Raw genomic sequence first — 25,011 nt, 5'->3', positions numbered from 1 at the left:
TTAATCAGACTGCCGTCCTACGACTAAATCTTAATCTGCAACAACTCTTGGCTCTACCCCTTTCATTCGGGTACCCCCTTGATTTCCTTCCAGTTCTTTCTCCGCTGTCTCGAACTCCCGCACTCCTTCCTTCTCTCTCCCTCCTCCCCTCCCTCGTGTACCACTCCCTCCTCTCCCTCCTTCTTTGCTCCCGCGACTTCACTTTGCGCGCTCGCTTACCCCGACGGTCTCCCCCTCCTTCCCGCTCTCGGACCTTCTTACCCTAGTTTGGAAATGCAGCAGACCGCTGGGCCCGCCACCATTGGATGCGCCGCGCCGTCACTCTGCGGCAGGAGGCGCTCCTATTGGTCGGGCCGGAGGCGGGTGCGGCGCCGACTATAAAAGGAGCGCCCGGCGGCGGCGCGCGGAGCGGCTCCGACAGGACGGGGTTGGGAGGGGACGGGGCGGCGGGGAGCTGGTCGCCGAGAGCCGGGGTGCGGGTTCCGGAGCAGCGGCCCCCCACCTCCCCGCACCAGCCTCTGCTCCGCTCGTCGGCCGGGGCTCCCGCCTCCGAGCCCCGCCACCCGCGGCCGTCGCCCGCGCAGCCCCGAGGGCCCCTCGCCTCTGCTGCACGTGCCGCGCCCCGTCCGGCCGCCGCGATGAGCGAGGTGAGCTCCGGGCGAGCCTGCGGCGGGGAGGCCGCGGCGCGGGAACCCGGGAGCGAGGGAGGGCGCGGCAGCCCCGAGTCCCCGAGCCCTCCGGGGGCGCCCCACTGCCCCTCCGGGGAAGCTCCCGCCCCGGGCGCTGGGAAGCGACTGCAAGACGGAGGCTTTCAGCCCGGCTCTTTGGATGGAGCTTTTGGGGGGGGGGCGGGGGGACTGCGGTCTCAGGTGATAAGTCGCCTCCTCGGGATACCGCTCTCTGCATCTGTCTTAGCGCTGCGAGGTCACTCGGGCTTCCCTGCACTCCCCGGACTTCGGAGAGAAAGGCTCGCCTGTACCCTCCTTCTCCAGGCTGTGCTGCACTCGCTCCTTAGGTAGCATTCAGCCACAACCCCAGCCCTCGCCCCCTGTGGGCGTCACCTCCCCCCTTTGGGGAAGGTGGCATCCCCCCCGCCCCCCATTCAGACAGGAGCCAACCATTGGAGGGACGGGTTCTGCTATTCAGAAGCCCCTGTTGTGGGGGCACGTCCCCCCCTGGAGCCACGTCCCCTTCCGGAGAGGTCTCCCTCTGCAGTGTTACAGCCTAGGTCTTTCTGGCTGGCTCCGTGGCATCCATCTGAGACAGAGCCAGTCCATCAACTGGGATTTTCTCTTTTCCAAGGACACTGTCCCTAGGTGGGGGTCAGAGCAGAGACTTGGAAAGACCTCTCCCGTTGTTTGAATGCATTTGGAGGATCCGAAAACCAGGATCTCCCTTCCCAAGTGAAGTCACTATGGGCTAAGTAGCATCGCAGGCTTGCCCTCTGCAACCCCCTTTCCTAGTACCCAGGATTTTGTGATAAATCCAGCGTCTCAGCCACATGCCAGGGCCCAGCCCTGCGACTTCCTAGCTATGTGGTCTTAGGCAGGTCACTGGATCGTTCTCTGCTTCGTTGTTTGATCTGTAAAATTGGGGTAATACGGATCGTTCGAGTGATTAAATGAGATAATAATATGCAAAAGACTTAGAACAGTGGCACAGAGGAGGTCCTCAATCCACATTAGCTATCTATCGTTACTGTCTCCCCGTTTCTGTTTTGGAATATTACAGAAAATGAGCGCGAGAATTCTCAAGAATACCAGGGTAGTGAGGGGACAGGACCCTGGAACCTAGGTCTCAATTTAGATCTTGATCTCTAGTAGGAGCTGTACTAAAAGTTGTCGTCCAGGGAACCAATTAGTGCCAACGGCTGTGTTGTGTTGGTTGCTATGTCCACTGAGTTTATCCTGGAAAATTCAGCTAGTCTGGGGGCTGCAGATGAACCAAAGTGGCTCCAAGTCCCTCACCTAGTTGTGACTGTGACCAGGGCAGCCTTTCAGAAAGAGAAGGAAAGAAAAATTGTTCAATCTTCTTTCCACTTGTTTCTTTCTTTTTTTTTTTTTAACATTTGAAAAAATATTTATTTTTGAGTGAGAGCGCACAAGCAAGCAGGGGAGGGGCAGAGAGCGAATAGAGACGCAGAATCCAAAGCAGGCTCCAGGCTCTGAACTGTCAGCACGGGACTGGAACCCATGAACCGTGACATCACGACCTGAGCCAAAGTCAGATGCTTCACCGACTGAGCCACCCAGGTGTCCCCTTTCCTCTTGCTTCTAATGTGAGCAGCCCTGATATGAGAAGAGAGGTTTCCTTTGCCCTCTTTTCAGTGAGCTCTGGAGTTCAAGGCCCCCTCTAGTGTTTCTAAATCTGAAAGTTGCAATTCAAGCCGTCCCCTGGGAGATTGTGACCTGAAGGCTATGCCAGCGTGAATATGTGTGGTTAGCCTGTGCTTTGGGGGGGGGGGGGGGAAGTGCACAGACTCTCTGTAGGGCACGCTACAGGGGCTGGCATTTAGGGTGGCATTTGGTGGAGGAATGAAGCTGTTTCGGTGACCAGGAAGACCGTTTGGTGTGTGAGGGGAAAGTCAAGCCTTGACTTCGTGGCGGAACTTGGCTAGCCTCACTCAGGAGCTCGCTCGGTAGAATGATGACTGTAGGATCCTCGGATGGGGACTAGCTGTGTGTGTGCGCAGGGGTGCCCAGGCCGTCAGAGTGAACTGGTTCTAACTAGCAATTTAGTTCTCAAGGCTGCCTTCTAATGTGGAGCTGAGCCTGGCTTCAGGGATGAGTATTTATAAAATCCAGAAGCAGCCACCTGGGTCTACGCAGAGACTAGCTCTTTCTGAACCAGATCCCCAAGGGGTCTCTGCTCCCTGAGAGGCCAAGACCCGGCCTGTTTTCTTCCTCTGGTAGGAAAAAAAAAAAAGACAAAAGCGGAAGTATTGCCCAGGGCTCTGGAGCTCCAGGGAGATGCCAAACCTCTCCACCTCTCCCTGGGCACCCTAAATCTTATATAAGCTTCACCCCCCCCACACACACACACCACCTGTTTATTTTCTTGCTTCAGAGAAACTGCCTGAAACGAGAGGATTTGGGATCTCCTTACGAGATTCCCATTTCAACTGAAGAACCAAGACCGGAGAGCAGTCTTCAGACGTAGTGCAACCAAGGAGCAGGGGTTCCGGTGGGGCTGCTGGGGACGATCTCCAGCTCCTCTTTGCCTCCATGGCTGTTTGCTGTCCCTCAGTACTGCAGCAGAGCATTTCCCCATAAACGTACTTGTGTGTGTGTGTGTGTGTGTGTGTGTGTGTGTGTACCCATGCACAGGGGAGCTGCAGGGGACTCAGCTCCAGCTTGCTGTATTCACAGCTGCAGGCAGGACTTGATTGCTGTGAATCACGGTCTATCTCTTATAGTTTCATAACTTTTCGCTGGTTTCAACGAAGGATGGGAATGGGAGATGCACGCCGTCCCTGGGGGCTCTGTCCCATAACCCCTCGTGACGCTCCTACGGTGTAGCCGGCTGCTTACAGCACAGATGCAAGTTCTCCTGTGATCCTGTCGCATTTTTCAACTGTGAGGAGCCCAGCTGGTGCGATCCCTTGGTCTGGCCGTCATTCTGTTGAAACGGGGGTCGTGGATGCCTGGGAACTGTGCTCACAATGTCTGTCTTGTGTTTTGGCTGGCAGGGGCCAAAAATCCGTTAAACCTCGCTAGGAGAGAGCTCAGAACTGGTACTACCTCCTTTATCCTCCTGCTGGCTCTCGTCTTAGGTACTGGGAATGGGATATCGCATTTGGGAGATCACGTTCTCGTTCGTGTGCATATCTGTCAGAGTCTGCAACCTTCCCCACAACGGAAGCTTGGGCAGGCCGATACCATTCTGTTGTCTTCTGTGAGCCAGTTGTTAGGGAACGTGGAAGGGACTTGGAGGAAATCCAAGTTTCCCTCTCTCTTCGGTATTTTATTATAATTATTACGGTTCTATTGGACATATAAAATAGAAGGGCTAGCTACTTAATATTGGAATGCCCTCCACCTCTGACAATAATCTGTCTTCCAAAGCGAGGAAAATCAGAACTTGGTTCCAGAACTTGCTTTCTCAGTCACCCATCCAGGTCGTTGGCTTTAGCTGCTTGAGTGGGAGCCTCTCGCTGGTAAAAGTGGATGACTGTTACCTTCTAGCCAGGAATTGGGACGACTGTTTTTCCTAAGCCGCAGCTGTGATCTGTTGCATCGTAGAATGTCACGGCTCTATAAGGGCAGGCACCCATAAGCAATGTGGCTGGAGTTGAAATATGCAAACCTGAGGCATCTTTCCTGTCTGTCTGTGGAGGGTCTTCAGGAATGCAAGTGATGGAGATAGGGTTGAAGGGGGAGAAGCGGAAGAAGGGTCAGGTGAGTAATTGTCCTTTCAGAACAGTGGTTCTATGAATGCCTCTCCCTGTTTCCTGTTTCTCTATAGTCCCAAATTGCCCTTCATGAGTTTCTTTTCTCATGGAAAAAAATTTTGGGTGCTCGGGTGGCTTGGTTGGTTGAGTGGCTGACTCTTGATTTTGGCTCAGGTCATGATCTCACTGTGCGTTCAAGCCCTGTGTTGGGCTCCACACTGACCGCACAGAACTTGCTTGGGATTCTCTCTCAAAATAAATAAACTTAAAAAAGAAAGAAAGAAAGAAAGAAAGAAAGAAAAGAAAGAAAGAAAGAAAGAAAGAAAGAAAGAAAGAAAGAAAGAAAGAAAGAAAGAAGCTTGGTTTGCAAAACATCTTCAAGATAGAAATACAGATATATCTTTCACCAAGAAAATCTCAAATAACCATTTATTATTTAAAAAACATTTTTGTAACTAGGCTTCATGCCCAGTGTGGAGCCCAGCACTTGAACTCACAACCCTGAGAGCAAGACCTGAGCTGAGGTCAACAGTCAGATGCTTACCCGACTGAGCCACCCAGGCGTCCCTGTCCAAACGTTTTAGTGATGTGATTTTAGATATGTTAAGAAGCCCTAAAGATCATCTGATCCCATCTTCCTATCTTAGAGCTGAGCTAAGTGTACATAACACTAGAACCAAGACTAGGGCACAGACTGCTCATTCCAGAAGAACTTTCCATATGAGCCCTTTAATATGTTACCCCAGCGAGCATAGAATGCTGTGATTTATATGCAACCTTTAAGGAATAGGTCACAAGTACTTTCTACAGGAAATCTAAGCAACGTGATTTAATACCTGCTGAGCAAGAGGGTGGAGGGAGACGAGAGATCCACGGGAGATAATATTCATCGACAGGGTACATTTTGGTAGGATCCTAGGCAGGGCAACTACTGTCCCTAATGCAGGATGTGCAGTCGCCCTGAAAATGGGTGCAGTGAATGTGCTCAAGTGGCTCAGGCGAGCTAACAGGAGAGACGGTGAGGGGAAACCTGGAGGCCCCCTTTTCCTGGGTTCTTAGTTTCTGGTGTCCATCATCGATCCCCGGAACTGCAGAGCATCAAGGGCCAGAAGGAGCGGTTTTCTTTCTGAAAAGAAAGAAACGAGAGCAATTCTCTGACGTCTGGTGAAGTTTCGACTTGGAGGGCCCAGTGCAGGACAAAAGATCTCGCAACAAAATTGGTGTACCTGCTAACCAAACAAGGGCCCTTTCATTTGGGCCACTTGACTTCCAAGCAGAGTAGTACAAAGGCTTCGGGGGGAAAAGTCTAAGAAGGGGGAAAGAAGAATGTGTGAGACCTGCAAAGTAAGTGTTAGCAGCTTTCTAGGATTCCAGGATCCGAAGCGCGTGCTTTTCGAAATCCATGCTCCAGACCGGCTGCTCAAAATGCCTTGACTTGCCCCAGAATTGTTTTACCCGAGGGAGTAAGCCAAGTCGGAAGCAGATCCCAAACCACTTTTTCCAAGAGCTCTGCATCCCTGCGGGTGCCCATGAGCAGGTGCCCCAAATCCTGGACCTCGTCACATTCTCCTCCCTGAAGCCTCATTATTGCTTCGTTCTAGGCTGACTCCTGAAGGCATGCCCACCTGGGTTTCCCAGCAGCGCCCCCCCCCACCACCCCAGGGAAAAGAGGTGCCATTTCCCACTCTGTTGTCCTCGGTGCTGCCTCCCTCCCACACAAAGCCCTCCAGCTGAGTGTTTGCTTTGTAGGCTGTGGGGGGATTAATACGTTTATTTTGGGACATTAACGCCATGGGTGGGATGCACATTGAAGATTACAGTAATAAATGATGCCTGGCGCTGCTCGCTCTCCCCCACCCCTACCCTCAGTGTGGGGTAGAAGGCACAGCTCCAAGCTGTGTGCAGGGCACCGCAAAGAACCGCTCATTAAACTGTGGCAGCCCATGCTGGGGGGACGGCGGGGCTGTTGACTCACCGCATACCATGAGCTAGCCTGGCCCGAGGAGTTCTGCCTCTGACTCCGGTGGGGGGTATGCTATTCCAGGCACCAGGGCTGGGGTGTCTGAGGGGCCGGGGGCAGAGCGGGGGGGGGGGGTTGGCTCGGGAGCTCCGACCGCTCAGGTCCAGTTCCTGTTTTAGGAGGCATCTGGGTTCCAGGGTATTTGGTTCACATTCCTTATATGAGGAGAAGAATGTGTGTGTGTGTGTGTAGGACCTGAAGTAAGAATCCCCAGTTCTCCTCCCGTTGTTATCTTGAGGGTGACCTTGAACGAGTCTTTCAGAGGCTGTTTGAAGACTGCAGCTGGTTGCTGCACTGAAGGAATTGAACCGGTTCCAACAGTGCTCCCAACAGCAGGCTAGGGTCTCGCAGAGGCACCCGGACCTCCCACGGGCCTCTCTGAAGTCCTTCGGCAGCGACCTTCATCTAGCATTGGGGGAAGATACGTCAGCAGGGGTACAAGGGTCCCTGGGGACCCTCTTTGTCACCACTTGGAAGCAGCTGCACGAACTCCTGTCTCCTGTCCCTTTCTGCGCCTCTAACGCAGGCGGGGAGCTTACGGAGCCTGGGATTTATGTCTATACCGAACCAAGGAAGGGGTAGGGGTCTTTTGGGGGCTCCTGTTTTGGAGTTTGACGATTCAGGCCCTGTTGAGGTTTCCTGCCCTGGGCTGTAGGGCAGGATGCTGAGTACCTGTGCTTCTTCATCTGAACTCTGCGATTCCAGCAGCTCGAGAATGTGTAGATGATGTGTTTTCATGTGCAGAGCATCCCACCCGGCTCATGCAAATCCAGGTATGGTGAGGTCCTCCTTTGTTCCTTCTGTTGCTGCCCTGAACAACCTCTTTCAAGAGCCCGGTGGGAAGAGGAGTGCGGGGAAACCTGGGTAGTTTGCCTTCTCCAAGGTTGGCTCTAACTTGCTGCTTGGAGCAGAGGGGGTGACACTGTCTTGCCTATTCTGGTGACAGTGGTTGCCGTGGCAACACCATTACAGATGAAGAAGACAAAGAAAGGAAGAAACGCAGCCCTTGAAGGAGGCAGAGGGAGTCAGGCCTAAAGTGATAAGGTACCTGTTCCCCAGTGGTGTCAGGAGGGAAACGGCACTTAAGTCACCACCGGTTTGACTGTTCTCAGGCGTTTTGCCAAGACAGTACTAACAAGCCATCCTTCTGATTGAGCAGATTTGCAATGAACAGATTTGCACAATCATCGTTTGGATTAAAAAAATAAAATGCGTGTCTGTGTCTTAGAGGTTTGGTTTTTTTTTTTAAGTGTATTTATTTATTTTTGAGAGAGGGAGTGTGCGTGTGCACATATAAGCAGGGTAGGGGCGGAGAGAGAGGGAGAGAGAGAGAGAATCCCAAGCAGGCTCCGCACTGTCAGTGCAGAGCCCAACACGGGGCTCAAACCCACGAACTAGAAGATCATGTCCTGAGCCAAAATCAAGAGACTGATGCTTAACTGACTGAGCCACCCAGGCGCCCCTAGAGTTCTTTGAAATGAAACGTGAACAGGGGCACCTGGGTGGCTCGGTCGGTTAAACGGTTAAGCATCCAGCTTTTCGGCTCAGGTCATGATCTCCCGGTTTGTGAGTTTGAGCCCCGCGTCGGGCTCTGTGCTGACAAGCTCGGAGCCTGGAGCCTGCTTCGGATTGTGGGTCTCCCTCTCTCTCCGCCCCCACCCTGCTAATGCTCTGTCTCTGTCTCTCAAAAATAAACAAATGTTAAAAAAAAATTTGAAGTGAAACGTGAACACTTGTGGAGGTGCCGTATAGGACCCCCTTCCTGTGTACCCGGGAGTGGCTCCAGGAGTCTCCAGGACTGCAGACCTGGACAGCTGCTGCATGGAATACAGTTTCCACGCAGACTATTGTTGGGCCCTTTATCAGAGTTTAGAGCCATCGTCAGCATTTCTGGGGACAAACATTGGGAAGATGGAGATTTTGATTTCCAGCATTGGTTTAGAGTAAAAAGAGCTCCGTTATGAAGGTCCTGTGGTTGGAGAATAAGCCTCAAGTCCCCTTAGACCAATCCTGGCATAGTCTTCGGCCTTCAGTTCTCTTTAGGGAAGATAAACTCTGTAGCAACTTTAGTCCTTGATTCCAGGACTTGAACCAGGCAATTCCCCAGTAACTTGACCTATTCTTGTATTTAACCCAGGATTATATTACCTCAAAACACTATTTATTTTAATCCATGCTAGGCATTTTACATACATTTTCTCTTGTTCTTTTCACCCTTCAAAATAGATACTGTCTCTTTTCTGCAGGTGAGAGGTCTGAGCACAGCAAGGCTAAGTGATTTACCCAATGTCACACACAGCTAGGAATGGCAGAACTGGGATTTTTTTTTTCTTTTTTTCCAGAGAGAGCGAGTGAGCGAGCAAGTAGGGGAGGGGCAGAGAGAGAGGGAGACACAGAAACCGAAGCAGGCTCCAGGCTCCGAGCCGTCAGCACAGAGCCCGACGTGGGGCTCGAACCCAGGAGCCATGAGATCATGACCTGAGCCGAAGTCAGACCCTTAACCGACCGAACCACCCAGGCGCCCCAGAACTGGGATTTGAAGATAGTCGATGCAGACCCAGGATATGAAACCAGATCTGTCTAGCTCCACCTAATATGCCATAGCACTCCTTCCGGGAATTTGAGGCTTGAGAAATTTTTAGTTCACATAAATATCTGTTGGGTACCTCTTCTGTGCAAGGCCTAGGTTGCAGTTACTGCGACACACAGATAAATGGTAAATACGGACTTTGCTTTCGAGGAAGTGGAATCTGGTAGGTGGTAAGGGTGGGGGAAGGGAAGCCAAGTGCACGGTAGCTGTTGTACAGGCGATAGGAGATACGCTTCCAGACAGGTTCTCCTTCGTCCTCAACTCCTTTTCGGGCACAATGTACCGACTCGAGGAAAAGCAGTGACCTGGCTTCTGATACTCTTAACAGCCTCTGAACTAGCTATAGAGTGGAGGCCCTCAGCCAGCTGAAAACAAATTCAGAAATCTAGATGAAGTGGCAAATAGAGCACAGTGGGAACTCTTTCGTTCATATGACAAATCCTGAGTACATAAAGGCCTTGCGCTAGACCCTGGGGGTACGGTAGTGACTAAGGCAGACACTGCCCCCACCTCGTAGGAACTCACACCCAAATGGAGGGGACGTACATTCGATATTTGACCACAAAATTATGATTTAGTTACACGAGTGATAAGTGCTACCAAGAGGAAATCCTGGGCGCTAATTAAAACATAATGAGGGGCGCCTGGGGGGCTCAGGCAGGCGTCCAACTCTTGATTTCAGCTCAGGTCATGATCTCACGGTTCGTGGGTTTGAGCCCCGCGTCAGGCTCCACGCTCACAGTGCAGAGCCTGCTTGGGATTCTCTCTCTCTTTCTCGCTCTCAAAATAAATAAATCAACAACAACAAAGATAATCAGGGCCCTGGCCAAGTCTGGGTAGCCAAGAAGAGCCTCCCGGAAGAAGAACCCCTTGAAGGGAGCTCTGAAGGATAAGCAGGAATTAATTATATAAGGGAGTAAAGATAAGAGAATCCTGTGCCAAGGTCCTGAGGTAGGAAGGCATAAGGTATGTTCCAGAGATGAGGTTACTGAGGCAATCAGAGGCTGCATAATATAGGGGCCTTTTGACCACAGTAATGATTCTATTCTTCATCCTAAGACCATCGGTAACCACTTGGGCTATTGCAGTGGCCCACGTAGGAAGCAACTGCGTTAGGGCAGTAGCGATGGAAAGAAGTGACAGGAGTGAGAAATCCTTAGGAGATAAAGTTAACAGGCGTTCATACTGAATCGGACACACAGTGTGACGGAAAGAAGGACAGTCGGGGACAATTTCCGGGTTTCTGGCTTGTGCAACTGGATGAGATAGAGAATATTTGCAGAAGACAAGGTTGGGTAAGTAGGATTATGAGTCCGGTTTGAGATGCATAGAGTTTGAGGTTTCTGGAGGCCATCCGGTGGAAGTGTTTTGAAACACGCAGGAGGGCTCTGGGACAGAGATATCCATCGGAGTCGGCAGTGGCCGTTCAGAATGGCTGTTCAGAATGGCAGCCACTAGGCACATGTCGCTCTTTAACTTATTGAAGTTAACCAACGCTTGACAACTAACGCTTAACTTAGGAATTAAATCAAGTCATACATTTTATTCCTCGGTTGCACTGGCCACATTACATAAGTACTCAACAGCCACATGGATGCCGTATACCAGACCGCACGGATCTAATACATTTCTATCATGGGGCGCCTGGGTGTGGCTCAGTCAGTTAAGCGTCCGACTTCAGCTCAGGTCACGATCTCACCGTCCGTGGGTTCGAGCCCCATATTGGGCTCTGTGCTGACAGCTCGGAGCCTGGAGCCTGCTTCCGATTCTGTGTCTCCCTCTCTCTCTGCCCCTTCCCCGCTCACGCTCTGTCTCTCTGTCTCTGAAAAACGAATAACCTTTTAAAAAAATTAAAAAAAAAATAAAAACAAAACATTTCTATCATTGCGGAAAGATCTGTTGCAGTTCTATGGCAAACTTTTTCTGTAATCGGCCAGATACCAAATGTATTTGGCCCTGTGGACCATATGGTCTCTGTTGCAACTGCTCAATTCTGCTGATGCAGAGCCAAGGAGCCATAGACAACATGTAAACAATCGGTGTGGCTATAAAACTTTATTTACACAAATGGGCTACAGATCAGATTCGTCAGGGAGACTGTAGTCTGCCAACCCCCATTCTCCGGGACGGTACGTAAATGATGACTGAAGTCAGAGGTACGGATATGATCCTCTAGGAAGAGAGAACAGAAGGAGAGTCTGGCTCCAAACCTCGAGATTCTCCAATACTTAAGCATTGGGCAGAAGTGCCCAGAAAGGAGAAAAACCAGGAAAAATCATGATGTCCCAGGAGCCAGGGCAAGCATGTGGGTCGAGAAAGGTGAAACGATTGCGTGTCGAATGTCTCAAGTCAAGCCAAATGGAGTTGGCACCTTTGCATTGACTTGGTATCATAGAGTCATTGCTTGTCCCAAGAGTCATTTCACTGGAGTAGGAGGGGCAGAGGAGGGGTCGAAATGGGTTGGAGAGTCTGGAAGGTGAGGAGACGGAGACCGTAAGTGTTCAGAGAGCCCTGCTGTGAAGAGGGGAGCCGTGAGAGGCCCTAGGCCCACCCCCTCCCCCCAGTCTGTCTTACTACCCTGCCTTTTTTTTTTTTTTTTAATGTTTATTTATTTTTGAGAGAGAGAGACAGAATGCGAGCAGGGGAGGGGCAGAGAGAGAGAGGGAGACACAGAATCCGAAGCAGGCTCCAGGCTCTGAGCCGTCAGCATAGAGCCCGACACGGGACTCGAACCCACGAACCGTGAGATCATGACCTGAGCCGAAGTCGGACGCTTAACCGAGCGAGCCCCCCAGGTGCCCCCTACTACCCTGCCTTTCTAGTGCTCCTTCTCAGTCGTTGCTAGCTTCTTGACCTCCCCTTAACCTTTTTCCACACTGAAGACGTTAACATAAAATTTCTACGCAGTAAAATGGACCCTTATCAGTGTGTAGGTCTGTGAATCTTGACAAACACATGTGGTCATGAAACCACCACCACGATCAAGATACGGGTCAGTTTCATCATCGCCAGATCCCTCCTTCCCCTTTGTCACCACCCCTCCCGTAACCTCAGCCCCCACTGAGATGATCTTTCTGTGTTCCCTATAGTTTTGCCCTTACAAGAAATGTCGTATCGTTAGAATCATACTATGTGTACGTAGATTTTTGGGACTGGCTTCTTTCACTTAGCCTAACGCTTTTTTTTTTTTTTTTTTTAAGTGAGCTCTACGCCCAACTTGAACACAAGACCGTGAGATCAGTAGTCACACGCCCTATGGACTGAGCCGGCCAGGCACCCCCTAGCCTAATGAATTTGAGGCTCATCCATCATGCATATCGTTGTATCAGTGGTTTATGCCTTCTTTTAACTGCTGAGTAGTATTGCAGCGCACGGACGGACCACGCTTCGTTTATCCCTTCCCCACGTGAGGGACATGTGGGCTGCTTCCGGTTTTTGGTGATGACAAGTAGGGCTGTTACAGGCATTCGCTTCCAGGTGCTGTAGGGGTTTCATCTCACTGGGAAAAATCCATAGGAGGGGGATTGCTGGGGTCAGCAGTGACGGTGCCTGAGAAACCACCAAGTGGCCGCGCCATTTTGCATTCCCAGCAACAGTAGACAGCGTTCCAGGCGCTCTGGGTCTTTGCCAGCACGCCGTGTGGTTAGAACAAACAAACAAAACGAAAAAACCACGAGAGTAGTGGCGTGTAATGGTACCTCGGTGGGGTTATAATTTGAATTCCCCAAACGGCTAATGATGTTATGTATCTTCTCCTGTGCTCATCTGTCACCCATGTATCTTCTTTGGCAAAGCGTCCAAATATCTTGCCCGTGTTTACAAACTGCATTCACGTTACCGAGATTTGAATGTTGTTTATGTAGGTGGGATATAAGGCGTTTGTCAGACGTGTGATTTGCAGACATTTTCTCCTAATCTGTGGCTTGCCTCTTCAGTCTCTTGGGAGTGTCTTTCTAAGAGCAGTTCTTACTTCTTTTGTTTTAATGTTTTATTTAATTATTTTTGGGAGAGAGAGAGAGGGAGAACACAAGCAGGCAATGGGCAGACAGAGAGGGAGACAGAATCTGAAACAGGCTCCAGGCTCTGAGCTGTCAGCACAGAGCCTGACGGGGGACTTGAATCCACAAACCGTGAGATCATGACCTGAGCTGAAGTCGGACGCTTAACCCGCTGAGCCCCCCAGGCGCCCTTCAGAGAGCAGTTCTTACTTTTGACGAAGTCCAATTTATAATTTTTTTCTCTTATGGATTTTACCTGTGGTATACCTAAGAAATGTTTGCCTACCCCAAGGTTGGAAAGATTTTTTTTCCTATATCCTCTTGTAGAAGTCTTATAGTTTTAGGCTTTATGTGCGCTTGGAGTTAATTTTTGTGTGAAGTGCAAGGTACAGATGGAGGTTTTTTTGTTTTTCATTTTTTTTTGCAATATTTGTATTTGTCGAAAAGATCCCTCTACCCTTTGAGTATCGGGGTTCCTCCAGGCATGGTCCTAGACCTGCTGCTTTTCCCTCTAATGGTAGTTGAAGAAAGAATTCAGCTCGAGGAAGTCTTTTTTACCCCTTTTTTAAAGACAGGGAGGGTTTTTATATATAAGAGAGTGAGGGGAGTTAAGCGTAAAGACTCCCGAGAAGGAGAAAGGAGGAAGCTAAATGGAAGAATCGGGATTCATCTGAATGCTAATGAATGCCCCGGGAGGAGGTATCACCCTGGGAAAGGAAGGCTGTTGCCTTGGCAGAACCCTCTCTGCGGTCTCAGAGCCCCGAGACCCCTAAGCTAACAGGCCTGGCCTCTCCTTTTCCTCCTTCCCCAGGGGAAGGGAGGGCCCACAACTTTGAACTGCAGAGGAAACCAGAATATACTCATGGGGAACTTGGCAGCTACCGCCAACGTGACAGAATGGAACTTGGGAGTAGGTCGGGCCCAGAGGTGAGGGGAAGAGGAGTGCAGGGAGGTAGGCAAGGAAAGATGTGGGACCCTCTGGGGAAAGGCGAGAGTTGACGGCCTCACAGTTGCTAATTAGCGTTTGGTGCGTGTTGAGAAGTGAGAAACATTTCGTCCTGGTGTGGGCACGGAGGCTGAGCCGAACCCAGCTCTAAGCGCACGGGAAACATAGAATCGCGGATTGAATGTAGGCGGGGGAGTCCTTCGAGACGGAAACCAGGGCGATGGCCCCGCACGTGGAATTCTCGGCATCTGAAGGGTCCGCTTCACAGCGTCACCGCGAGTAGAGAGCGTGCGTCGGGTTATAGCTGTCCCCCAGAGGTCAGCCTGCTGTGTGTCAGGTGGCCCACGGAGCACACGCTGAGATAAAAGCCAGAATCGGGGTGGTCAGGTCAACTGGCAGGGCCGGAATCTGAGTCAGTACGCACGCTCTGGGAGCAGGTTGCGTAGCAAGATTTCCCCACAGTAGGAGGGGGGGGGGGGGGGACGCGCCTGGGTGGCTCAGTGGTTAGGCGTCCACCTCTTGATTTCAGCTCGGGTCACGAGCTCACGTTTCGCGAGTTCGAGCCCCGTATTGGCCGGCGCGGAGCCTGCTTGGGATTCTCTCTCTCTCTGCCTCTCCCCGCCTCAAAATAAATAAACTTAAAAACAATAAAAATAAAGATTTCCCCACGATGGGAGGACATGATACTGTTCCCTACGTTCCCTGTGGAGAGTACGCGAAGAAAGTGCTGGGGCCCGCGGACCGAGAGACCGACCTTGACTATGGCTGCCTGTGGGGATGATTAGGATTTTCCCTCCCACTTTCCTTCCTTGGCTAGAGAGGGGACAGTGGCGTTCACGGCGTGGTGTTCGAAAGCCTGGGCTCTGGAGTCAGACTGGATCTACGTCCTCCCTTTGCTACTTCTTAGCTGGGTGCCCGTAGGCAAGTCACTCTCTTGACCTCAGTTTCCTTCTCTGTGAAATGAGAAGGGCAACAATAGCCATCTGGGAGGGCTGTTCTAAGACCCGTCGTGTCCATGCTCATAACGTGTGTAGAAAGGTGACCGACACGGAGTAGGTATGACATATGCGATGACTAGTAAGGCAGGGTGAGGTGATGCGGTCTCGATTTCTCCTCGTTCTGCTGCTGGGTCCTGGAAGGGAGAGGATTCGCTAAACCATTTCATTGCCGTTACTGGTCGGAAGAACTCAGGATTGAAAGAAAGAGAAGACCACCCGAGAGTTTGTCGCGCATCCCTGGCCGCGATGTGAGGTGGGCAGAGGCTGAGAAACGCTCACCTGTCACAGCCCTTGTGGCTTAGCAGATGTGAGTTCTTGGGAGAGAGACTCTTACAGAGCATGTGGTTTCTGGTTCACCCAGAGTGGACCCCTCCCCCTCCCCGCCACGCCTCCCTGGTTTATCTGAAATGCAGTTAGTCACCCTGCTTGCAGGTGACCTTGATTCATCGAAAATTGCTGGGATTCTGGAGAACAAACAGGGGAGTTGGGGCAGAGACCAGGGAGCAGGAAAGGGCCGAGTACCGTATGGAGTGGGGGAGCTGACAACCTGCGATCTAACTGCCCCCATCCCCCAACCTCAGCAAATCCCAAAAAGCGAAGTCGAGAAATCCAGTGTTCAGAGGGGCTATTTTGAGAACTGGCTGGAAAGGGCCGAGGGAGGAGGCCAGGAGGTGGGAGACTCAGCGCCCTGCTTCTCAGCAGAAGGTTCAAGGGGGGCGTTGGGAGTGATAGGGCCTTTCTCCTCTTTAGAGCAAGCACCCTCTCCTGGTCTCCCCGGTGACCCCTCATGAATTGAAGCCGCACGGAGCCGGGAACCCCTGGGGGACCAGACAGCAGCCGAGCCACGGCCGCGTCCCAGGGTCGGTCATCTCCGGAGAGACTGAGGCAGGGCAGGGCAGAGGGGAAGCGGTGGCCGGTGTGGGTCTGTCCCCACACTATTCCCGCTCAGAGGAAGTTCAAGAGTAGCCAAGATGAGAAGCACAATAGAGGAAGAGCCAGCCATCTGAGGAGAGATGTTCAACATTGGGCCCTGACTGTCCTCCAAAGGGGGAGGTGCTAGGGTGAGAGAACTCTAAGGGAACAGGCTTGGAGTCAGAGGGATAACAGTTAAAGCAAGGATCAGAGCCGGGGATTTGCTGGCGATAGAGAAAGTAGGATTTGAACTAGGAGGTCATGCACTCGCCTCTTGACCCATGACCCTCTTGCCTGGACTATTGACTGTTATCCTGTTACCGTCCCCGCCCTGCTTTTGCAGTGTGGACGAACCGCTCGTGATGACGGCGTACCAGAGGGCAACGGGTCACGTAGGCGACTACTGGCCCATTATATTGATCGTGTGCAAAAAGATACGGAAATAAAAAATAAATTTGACCACAGGAAGATCATGGGGAAAGAAAGCAATGACTGGCTGGTCCCCCAAGAGTCTCAGAAACAACGTTTCTTTTCATGGGCCCTTTCTTTTGGTCAAAGGGGGACTAGCCAAGGAGTCCCTGGCTCGCTCAGTCAGTAGAGCACATGACTCTTGACCTCAGGGTCGTGAGTTGAGTTCAAGCCCCGTGTTGGACATGGAGCTTACTTAAAAAACAAAACAAAACAAAACAGGGGCGCCTGGGGGCTCAGCCAGTTAAGTGTCAGGCTCTTGATTTCGTCTCAGGTCACGATCTCACAGTTTGCGGGTTCGAGCCCTGTGTCTGCCTCCATGTTGACAGCACTGAACCTGCTTGGGATTCTCTCTCCCTCTCTCTCTGACCCTCCCCTGCTTGTGCTCTCTCTCTCAAATAAATAAATAAACTTAAAAACAAAATGAAAGGGGAACTAGCAGGAATTCTGTAGAGTTTCAGGAACACTTTTGTGAATGTTCTTCCAGATTTTTATGATTTTTATTCATTATTATTAAAATGTTTTAAGCAGTTATTCATCTTTTGAGAGAGAGAGAGACAGGGCATGAGTGAGGGGAGCGGTAAGAGAAAGAGGGAGACACAGAATCCGAAGCAGGCTCCAGGCTCCGAGCTGTCAGCACACAGCCCAACACAGGGCTTGAACTCATAAGCAGTGAGATCATGACCTGAGCCGAAGTCGGATGCTTGACCAACTGAACCCCCCAGGTGGAGAGAGGGAACACAAATAGGAGAGGGGCAGAGGGAGAGAGAGAGACAATCTTAAGCACGTTCCACACCCAGCACAGAATCTAATTCAGGGCTCAATCCCACGACCCTGGCATCATGACCTGAGCCGAAATCGAGAATCAGACACATAACTGACTGAGTCACCCAGGCACCCTAGTATCATTTTTTAACTTTTTCAGATTTTATTTCTAAGTAATCTCTACACCCAACATGGGGCTTGAACTCCTGACCCTGAGATCAAGAGTCGCATGCTCCTTCAACTGAGGCAGCCGGGAGCCCTTCTTTCAGATTTGTAAATTGAAATGGATAGATAGATCAGCAGTCTATATCTTTTTAAAAAAATTTTTTTAATGTTTCATTTTTGAGAGAGAAAGAGACAGAGTGTGAGTGGGGGAGGGGACAGAGAGAGAGGGAGACACGGAATGTGAAGCAGGCTCTAGGCTCCGAGCCATCAGCACAGAGCCCAACGTGGGGCTCGAACCCACGTACTGTGAGATCATGACCTGAGCCAAAGTCGGACGCTCAACCGACTGAGCCACCCAGGCGCCCCAGCAGTCTATATCTTTTACAAAAATTGGACCATATCAATTTATAGCCTCCTTTTAAAACATCTTAGTAATTTTTGTTTTACTTCAAATTATGATTTTCTTATTTCCCCCTAACTTTTTATTAGAAAAAATTATCAGAGTTGAAAGAACAGTTCAGCGTGCATCTATGTGCTTTTCCCCCAGATTCGGTCGACGTTAGCATATTGGCACATTTGGGCCAGCGTGTGACAAGATTCCATCCTGTGGAAACAGCAGAGCCTGGTGGTTGAACGTGGAGTCTGCCACTCTGGGTCCCAAAGCCAGTTCCACTGTTTCCTAGCAGTGTGGGTTGACCTTGGACAAGACCTTTGACTTCTCTGAGCCTGTTTCCTCCACTATGAAATAGGGACGACTCCTCAGAAATTTCAGAGGATCCAATGAGATCATGTTTGGCACGTAGGAAGTTCTCAGTAAATCCCGTTTGGGTGCTCTTCACTCAGCCTGGAAGCTGGGGACACTATCTGAATTGGTTTCATTTTAAATCCGTGTCCATTAGCCTCAAGTGGGCCCTTAGTGCTGCGTGGTGACCCTACCACATCTCATTATTCGCTCTCTTACTTTCTTACGTGGTTATGTCACTCCTTCTCCTTTCTCCTCAAACCTTTACTGCCTTGTGGCCCTTCTTCGCTCTTAGCTGACAACCGTGCTTCTTGTTTAACCGAGGAAATAGAAGCAATCAGGAGAGAACTTTCACGAAGCCCCATTACAGGTACCGTCTTGCTTGCCTCCGTACCCATGTTCGTTGCCTTCATTCCTGTATTATGGATGGACTGTCTATATCTCTGAGGCCAACCCCTCTCCTTGTGTGCTAGGCCCGTTTCCTTTTGCCTGTCCAAGGCACTGTTCTAGCGACTATGCTCTCTCTCTTCTGCATCATCAAGTTTTCCTTCTCAACTCACTTGCTGAAACACTCTCCCACGACTCCGCATTCTTCCGCACCTTCTGTCAAACTTCTCTGCTGCTCTTAAAGCAGACCTGTTTGAAAGAGCTGTCGTTACACACACATCCATCAGAAAGTCCCATGGATCCTACCACGAAAATTGTCTCAAGTCTGAATACTTCTCATCACCTGCAACCCTCTTCAAAACCCCCATGATCTGGCCTCTCCACTCACTGGCTTATCGTCGTCATAATTCTTTCCCCTGGTTTCTCTCTTGCCTCTCTAGGGCCTGTTCTCTGAGCAGCAAAGTGATTCTTTAAAAATATATCAGGCCATGGTTCCCTGTGCCTCGAACTTTGTAATGCCTTTCCATCAACTGAAAAAAAAAAAAATCCAAAGCGTTTGCTCTGGTCCAGAGATATTCATATTCTGGCTCCCCACCCAGCTTAATTTCTTCTACACTCTCCCTCATTCACTCGGCTCCAGCCATGCTGGTTTTCTTACTCTTCCTTGAACACAGAAGGCACAGAACCTGCCTCGGGGACTTTCCACCTGATGTTTCATCCGCCTGGAAGGTTCTCTCCCACACGTTCACATGGCTTGTTTTTATATGTCATTCAAACTTCTGCTCAAATGTCACTCATCAGAGAGCCCTTCCTAGATACGCCGCTTCATTTTCCTTCTTGGAACATGTCACTAACTGGCATAAGTGTTTAATGAGTTCCGGAACTTTATTTTGCTCACCGCTTCATCCCCAGTGTCTGGAATGATGCTTGGCATGTATTAGGCAGTGATACGTTTCTTGAATAAATGAATCTTGTGTTTCTTCTATACTCCATCAGGGCGTAGAATCAAACATCAGTAAGTGGTTGATAAATATTCATCAAAATAGGGTATAAATGGCATAATCTACGCGCCATACACTGGGTTCTTTCTATCCGCTCTTAAAGCAGAGCCCTTCCATCCGGCAGTCATTCAGCAAAGGTTTGCATTTGCTAACATGAGGGATAATACTGGAGACTCCACTGAGCTAGCCCACGGAGGAGATGACAGAACCTTCGTGAAAGCACTCGGTTCCTGTATTTGGGGAAATACCAGGTATTCGATTTGGAAATGAGCCCACAGACTCCAAGGGTACCCAGGAGCCCACAGGCATGCCTCTGTCTCAAGACGAATCCTACCTTGCGATAGGAATGTCCAGATGAAGCAGCCCCGGTGACATAATTCTGAGGAAGGGGAACTACTATTATTTTGCATTTAACTCTCCATCTGGGCAGAAAGGCCAGAGAAGAGCACACGTATCGTTGACTAATCTTATTTCAAATTCATGTCCTTGGCCTTAGGAGGGGCCCCAGTGCTTCCCAGCAATGCTGTTACTGTTTCCTGCTTCAGTCACTTTCCTGCTTCCCTGGATGAGTATCTCATACCTTCTTTCCCCGCTTCCTTCCTTCAGTACCTCTTCCCTCCTCCTCTTGGATGATGACCATGTTACCTGTTTTACTTCAAAAACAGACGCAATGAGAGGCACCTGGATGGTTCGGTTGGTTAAGTGTCCGATTCTTGATTTTGGCTCAGGTCATGATCTCGCAGTTCGTGAGATCGAGCCCCGTGTCAGGTGAGCCATCAGCCGCTTGGGATTCTCTCTCTCTCTCTCTCTCTCTCTCTCCAATAAATACATAAATAAACCTAAAAAGAAAACCCAGAAGCAATGAGAAGAGACCTTGCAAATGTTCCCACGTGTTGCCTCTGGACCCGTAAGCTCTGCCTTCCCTCCAGTTCACCCCCTGTTCAGGGCCACCTCTGTTTACGCACTAGATCTCATCCCCTTTCTCCTTCTCCAGCAGTGAGGCTCTTGTAATACTGTAGTGTGTCCTTCCCTACTGAATTATTTTCATAAAAACACAAACATTCTGTCATTTCTGCCATCTTAAGGCAAATCTTCTCGTGAGCCGTATCCCCCTCAAACCACACACCCCCATCCCCATTTTTTTGCAACGCCTTCTGCATTTGCTGCCTCAATCTCTCCTCCATTTCTTTCACGCACCCACTATAACCAGACGTCTGCTCCCTTCCTCCACTGTGACCCTCTTGTCAGGGTCACCAGGTCAGCCCCGTCTTCATCTTACTTGGCTGGCCTGCAGAATTGGACACGGTTCATCACTCTCTCCTGAGTGAAATAGTTTCTTCACAGGCCTTCTAAATTACTATAATCCCTCGGCTTTTCTCCTACCTGACTTCTTCTCAATTTCCCTTGCTGACTTTTCCTTAGTTCTACAACCTCAAATCACTGGAATGTCCCAGGCTTTGACTGTGTTCTCTTTATCTGATGGTGCTCTCATGCAGTCTGACAGCTTTAAAAAAAAATTTTTTTTAATGTTTTTATTTATTTTTGAAGGAGAGAGAGAGGGAGACACGGAATTTGAAGCAGGCTCCAGGCTCTAAGCTGTCGGCACAGAGCCCGATGCGGGGCTCGAACCCACAAACTGTGAGATAGTGACCTGAGCTAAAGCCGGACGCTTAACCGACTGAGCCACCCAGGCGCCCCTGACGGCTTTAAATGTCACCCATACGTTTAACAACTGCCCAATTTATACCTCTGGGCCAAGTCCTCCTCTTGGACATCCAGCAGCTCGTAGAAGAATCTCCACTTGAGTAATTAGTAGACCTCTTGGACTTGTCCGAACACAAGCTCCTGACCCTTTTCCTAAAATCTGCTCCTCCTGCCGCCTTCTCCACTGTGGGAAATGACAACTCCATTTTCCTCACTTCTTCAGGCCACACACTCTGGAGTCATCCTTGACCCCTTTCTCAGAAGGCCACTCATCCAATCAACCGATCCCTTGGGTCATAACATGAAAATATACCCGGGATCGAACTCCTCACCACCCTGACCCAAGCTACCCCTATCTCTTGCCTCATTTTCTGCAGGAAACACCCCCCCCCCCCGCAGGTTTTCCTGCTTCCTCCCACGTGCCCCTTTGTGCCTTCTCATCTCACCTATAAAAGTGAAAATCCTTAAGAAGGCTCCCAAGGCGTGGGCGCCTGGGTGGCTCAGTCAGTTAAGCGTCTGACTCTTGATTTCGGCTCAGGCCATGATCTCACAGTTTGTGGGATCGAACCCTGCATAAGGGCTCTGGGCTGACAGCGTGGAGCCTGCTTGGGACTCTCACTCCCTCTCTGTCTGCCCCTCCCCCCACTTTCCCACAAAATAAATAAAACATTAAAAAAAAAAGCTCCCAAGTCCCCCCATGGTCGACCCACCCCAGTTTATCTCTGATGTTGTCTCCACCCCCCTTTCTCTTGCTTCCCTCCTCTTGACGGCTCATCTCACTTCCACTCCACAGCCATTGGAGGGTCCCTTATCTCCTTCAGCTCTTGGCTCAAATGCTACTTTCAGAGAGGACTTTCCCGACCACTCTGCGCACAACTGTGTTTCTCCATTCCCACCCCAGCCCTCACTACCCCTCTGCCTGTCTTCTGTCTACAGCACCTATGACCACTTAGCATACTAGTGTAGTAGGTCTATCTGTGCACTAGGATGTAAACCCCGTGAGCACAGAGCTAGTCTGTTTTGTCCTCTACGACTTCCCTAGCGCCAATAAATACTTGTTGAATGAGTTTTGACGACTTGTCTCCCTCTCTCCGATCTTGAGACCCACTTCTTCAAAAGCCTAGGGGAGGGGCGCCTGGGTGGCGCAGTCGGTTAAGCGTCCGACTTCAGCCAGGTCACGATCTCGCGGTCCGTGAGTTTGAGCCCCGCGTCAGGCTCTGGGCTGATGGCTCAGAGCCTGGAGCCTGTTTCCGATTCTGTGTCTCCCTCTCTCTCTGCCCCTCCCCCGTTCATGCTCTGTCTCTCTCTGTCCCCAAAATAAATAAACGTTGAAAAAACAAAAACAAAAGCCTAGGGGAAAGTGCTTGGTAGGAGGACCTCAAAGTGTTGATAAGGAGTCTGAGGGGATGGCACCTTAGTGCTTCTGTGAATATCTAACATTCTGATTTGTCTTTTCCAGCTTAATACCAAAACGCCCCCAGCAACCAACCAGGCACCTGGCCCAGAGGAAAAGGGTGAGTGGGGTTGGGCTAGGCGATCTGTAGAGCGGGTAGATACACGGACACGAAGACAGGTAGGGCTGTAAGTCTGGAAGCTCCCGGAGTCAGACGTGATCGGAATAGGAACGTGGATAAGTGAAACAAAGCACTAGGTTAGAACTCCTTCCACTTTTTCCTCAGAAGGAAACCTACCGGCATTGCCTCTTTGATTTTAGAAACTGGCTCGGGAGTGCTTGGAAACAGGCACTGTGAGAGGAAGAAACTCGCCAGGTAATCGGGCCACGGTGTCAATCAGAAATTGAGAACAAGCTGGGGACAGTGAACATGCTCTGGATATGAAGTGCGGGGTTTAGGAATGAGTGGTGACAGAAGACATTTGCCATCTTGGTCTAAGAGCAGCAAAGCTCCTACGTAGCTAGAGAGAGCTCTCAGCCTCCGTCCCCTGACTCAAGTTTGCAGGAGACTTACCCGGCGTCCTTAGTCCTAGCAAAGACTGGAGAACCCCACAGAGCCCAGCAGGAAGTGGACCCTAACCGCTGCATTTGGGGGCCTGGAGAAAGGGGCGGGGGCAATGCCCATGTACCCATTTATGAGTCTCTCAACCCCCTGCAGGGAAGGCCAACAGTGCCAAGAAGGCTGAGGAGGAAGAGGAGATTGATATTGATCTGACAGCACCGGAAACAGAGAAGGCCGCCCTTGCCATTCAGGGCAAGTTCCGGAGATTCCAGAAAAGGAAAAAGGATCCTAGCCCCTGAATAACCAGGCTTGCCCTCCCCCACTCTCCCTTCTCTCCCCTCCTCCACAGTTCCCACTCCTGTGTGTCCCTCTCGCCTCTTGTCGAGGCAAGTTCGACCCTTAGATACTATTTTCTCTGATCGCCCCCTCCAGCCATCGCCGCAGTGGAAGCACGAGGAACATGGGGAAGATGGAGAACCCAGTTGGCAGCCACCTGCCTGAGGTGGACCGGTTTCTCCTCGGGATAAGCCTCCTTCGTCGGTACCTGTGCCTCGCCTGTGAGGTTGAGGGGCAAGAGGCTTTGAGGCTGAGACAGGGGCCCCCGCCAGCGTGGGAGGGAGGGGAAAGCCTTCAGAGCAGGGCGCCGAGGGGGGGCACCAGCACCGTTCTGCCAGCTACAACATTCACACTTCAGGTAACGGGTTTTGCCGCTCACATCCTTCTGGGCCACCGCATCCACCCACCCTCTTAGGAGCTGGGTGACAGTGGGGACTGGAGCCCCCCCCCCCCGGGGGGGGACCCATATCAAGCACCTTCCACGTTATTGCATGCCGAGTAGAGGAGTTCCCAGGAAGGGACCCTTCATCATCCAGTCTGCGACCATGAGAGGCAGAGGCAGAGGCAGAGCGGGTTCCGAGGGTCAAGGGCAGGGAGACGGGACTAGAGCCGATCTGGAGAGGACAGGAGCGTGGGGGAGGGGGGCCTTCTGGAGACTACTGCTGGTAGATGTGTACCCAGATGAAGGATTTCCGGGACTTTGCTAACCTGCCTACCTCTAACCTCCCACATCTGGCCATCCCTGAAGGCCGCCAAACCAAGTGACCCCTGGGGTCCCCACCTACCCCGCCGTGGAGTCCGAGCGGAAGTGACATAGCCCCTCTGTGTGATTTTAGCATGTTTAATGATGATTAAAGAAAAAAACAAACCCTCCAGTGGGGTCATGCGACCTCCACTTCTGTCTTTTCTTGGAGGGGATGTGGGTGCGAGCCTGAGCTGGCCTGGGGGCGTGGGGGTTGGTGATGGAGAAGGTGCCAGGATTACGCGCGGTGGCACAGGAAGTCAACGCTGCCTGAGCAATGAAACTGAGCCCCCCTCCCCCGCCTTCTTCCACCTGACCTCGCCCTCACCTTGATTCGCCGCCCACACCGGCTCTTTCTCCGCTGCTGTCACCACCCCCGCGCACACCTGCAGGGTGCTCGCCTCCCTCCCCGTCGCCTTCCGGCTCAGAGCGCACTTGGGGTCTATCCCTGGGAGAACAAGCCCGGCCTTCCTTGCCGCCCATCCCCAGGTGACCTACCCTTGCTGTCCCTCCCACATCCCCCCTCCCTCCCACTGTGTGTCTAACTTCGGGGCCGGAGAGGAAGGCTCTGGCTCTGGAGAGACCACCGCTGTCGCGCTGCAGATTCCAAACCATGAATTAAATAAAGTGATGGCGCTGAAGCGGGCTTGCACTGCTGAGAATTAACCTCTACACGCTGAAACCAGAAGCTGCGTGCCTGAAGGTCAAGCCAGGAGGGCTCGATCTCACACACCCTGTTCACTTAGTATTCATCCCCCCTTTCTTGAGTCCAGAATACAGAAGCTTGGGGCGCCCGGGGGGCCCAGTCGGTTAAGCGGCCGACTTCAGCTCAGGTGATGATCTCACGGTTTGTGACTTCGAGCCCCGCTCGTAGAGACAGGCAGAAAACAGT

At 51.3% G+C, this 25,011-nt stretch overlaps 1 protein-coding gene across 1 annotated transcript; it reads left to right on the top strand.

Annotated features, from left to right (window-relative positions):
* Positions 1-441: 441 nt before the first annotated feature.
* Positions 442-24,244, top strand: PCP4L1 (Purkinje cell protein 4 like 1). Its single transcript, XM_047093029.1, has 3 exons — positions 442-647; positions 22,546-22,600; positions 23,198-24,244. The coding sequence occupies exons 1-3, from the start codon at positions 639-641 to the stop codon at positions 23,338-23,340; spliced, it is 207 nt and encodes a 68-aa protein (XP_046948985.1). The 5' UTR covers positions 442-638; the 3' UTR covers positions 23,341-24,244.
* Positions 24,245-25,011: the final 767 nt, after the last annotated feature.

This window comes from Lynx rufus, unplaced genomic scaffold, assembly GCF_022079265.1.
Source record: "Lynx rufus isolate CCGP_SWC_20201006 ecotype Redwood Valley unplaced genomic scaffold, mLynRuf1.p SCAF_31, whole genome shotgun sequence".
In the NCBI taxonomy this organism is placed as follows: domain Eukaryota; kingdom Metazoa; phylum Chordata; class Mammalia; order Carnivora; family Felidae; genus Lynx; species Lynx rufus.
This window is presented reverse-complemented; position numbering and strand designations above follow the sequence as displayed.

Excerpts from the sequence above, each read along its gene's own strand:
- PCP4L1 (XM_047093029.1), top strand. Across the intron at positions 22,601-23,197 it reads ACCTGGCCCAGAGGAAAAGG|GGAAGGCCAACAGTGCCAAG; the intron begins GTGAGTGGGGTT and ends AACCCCCTGCAG.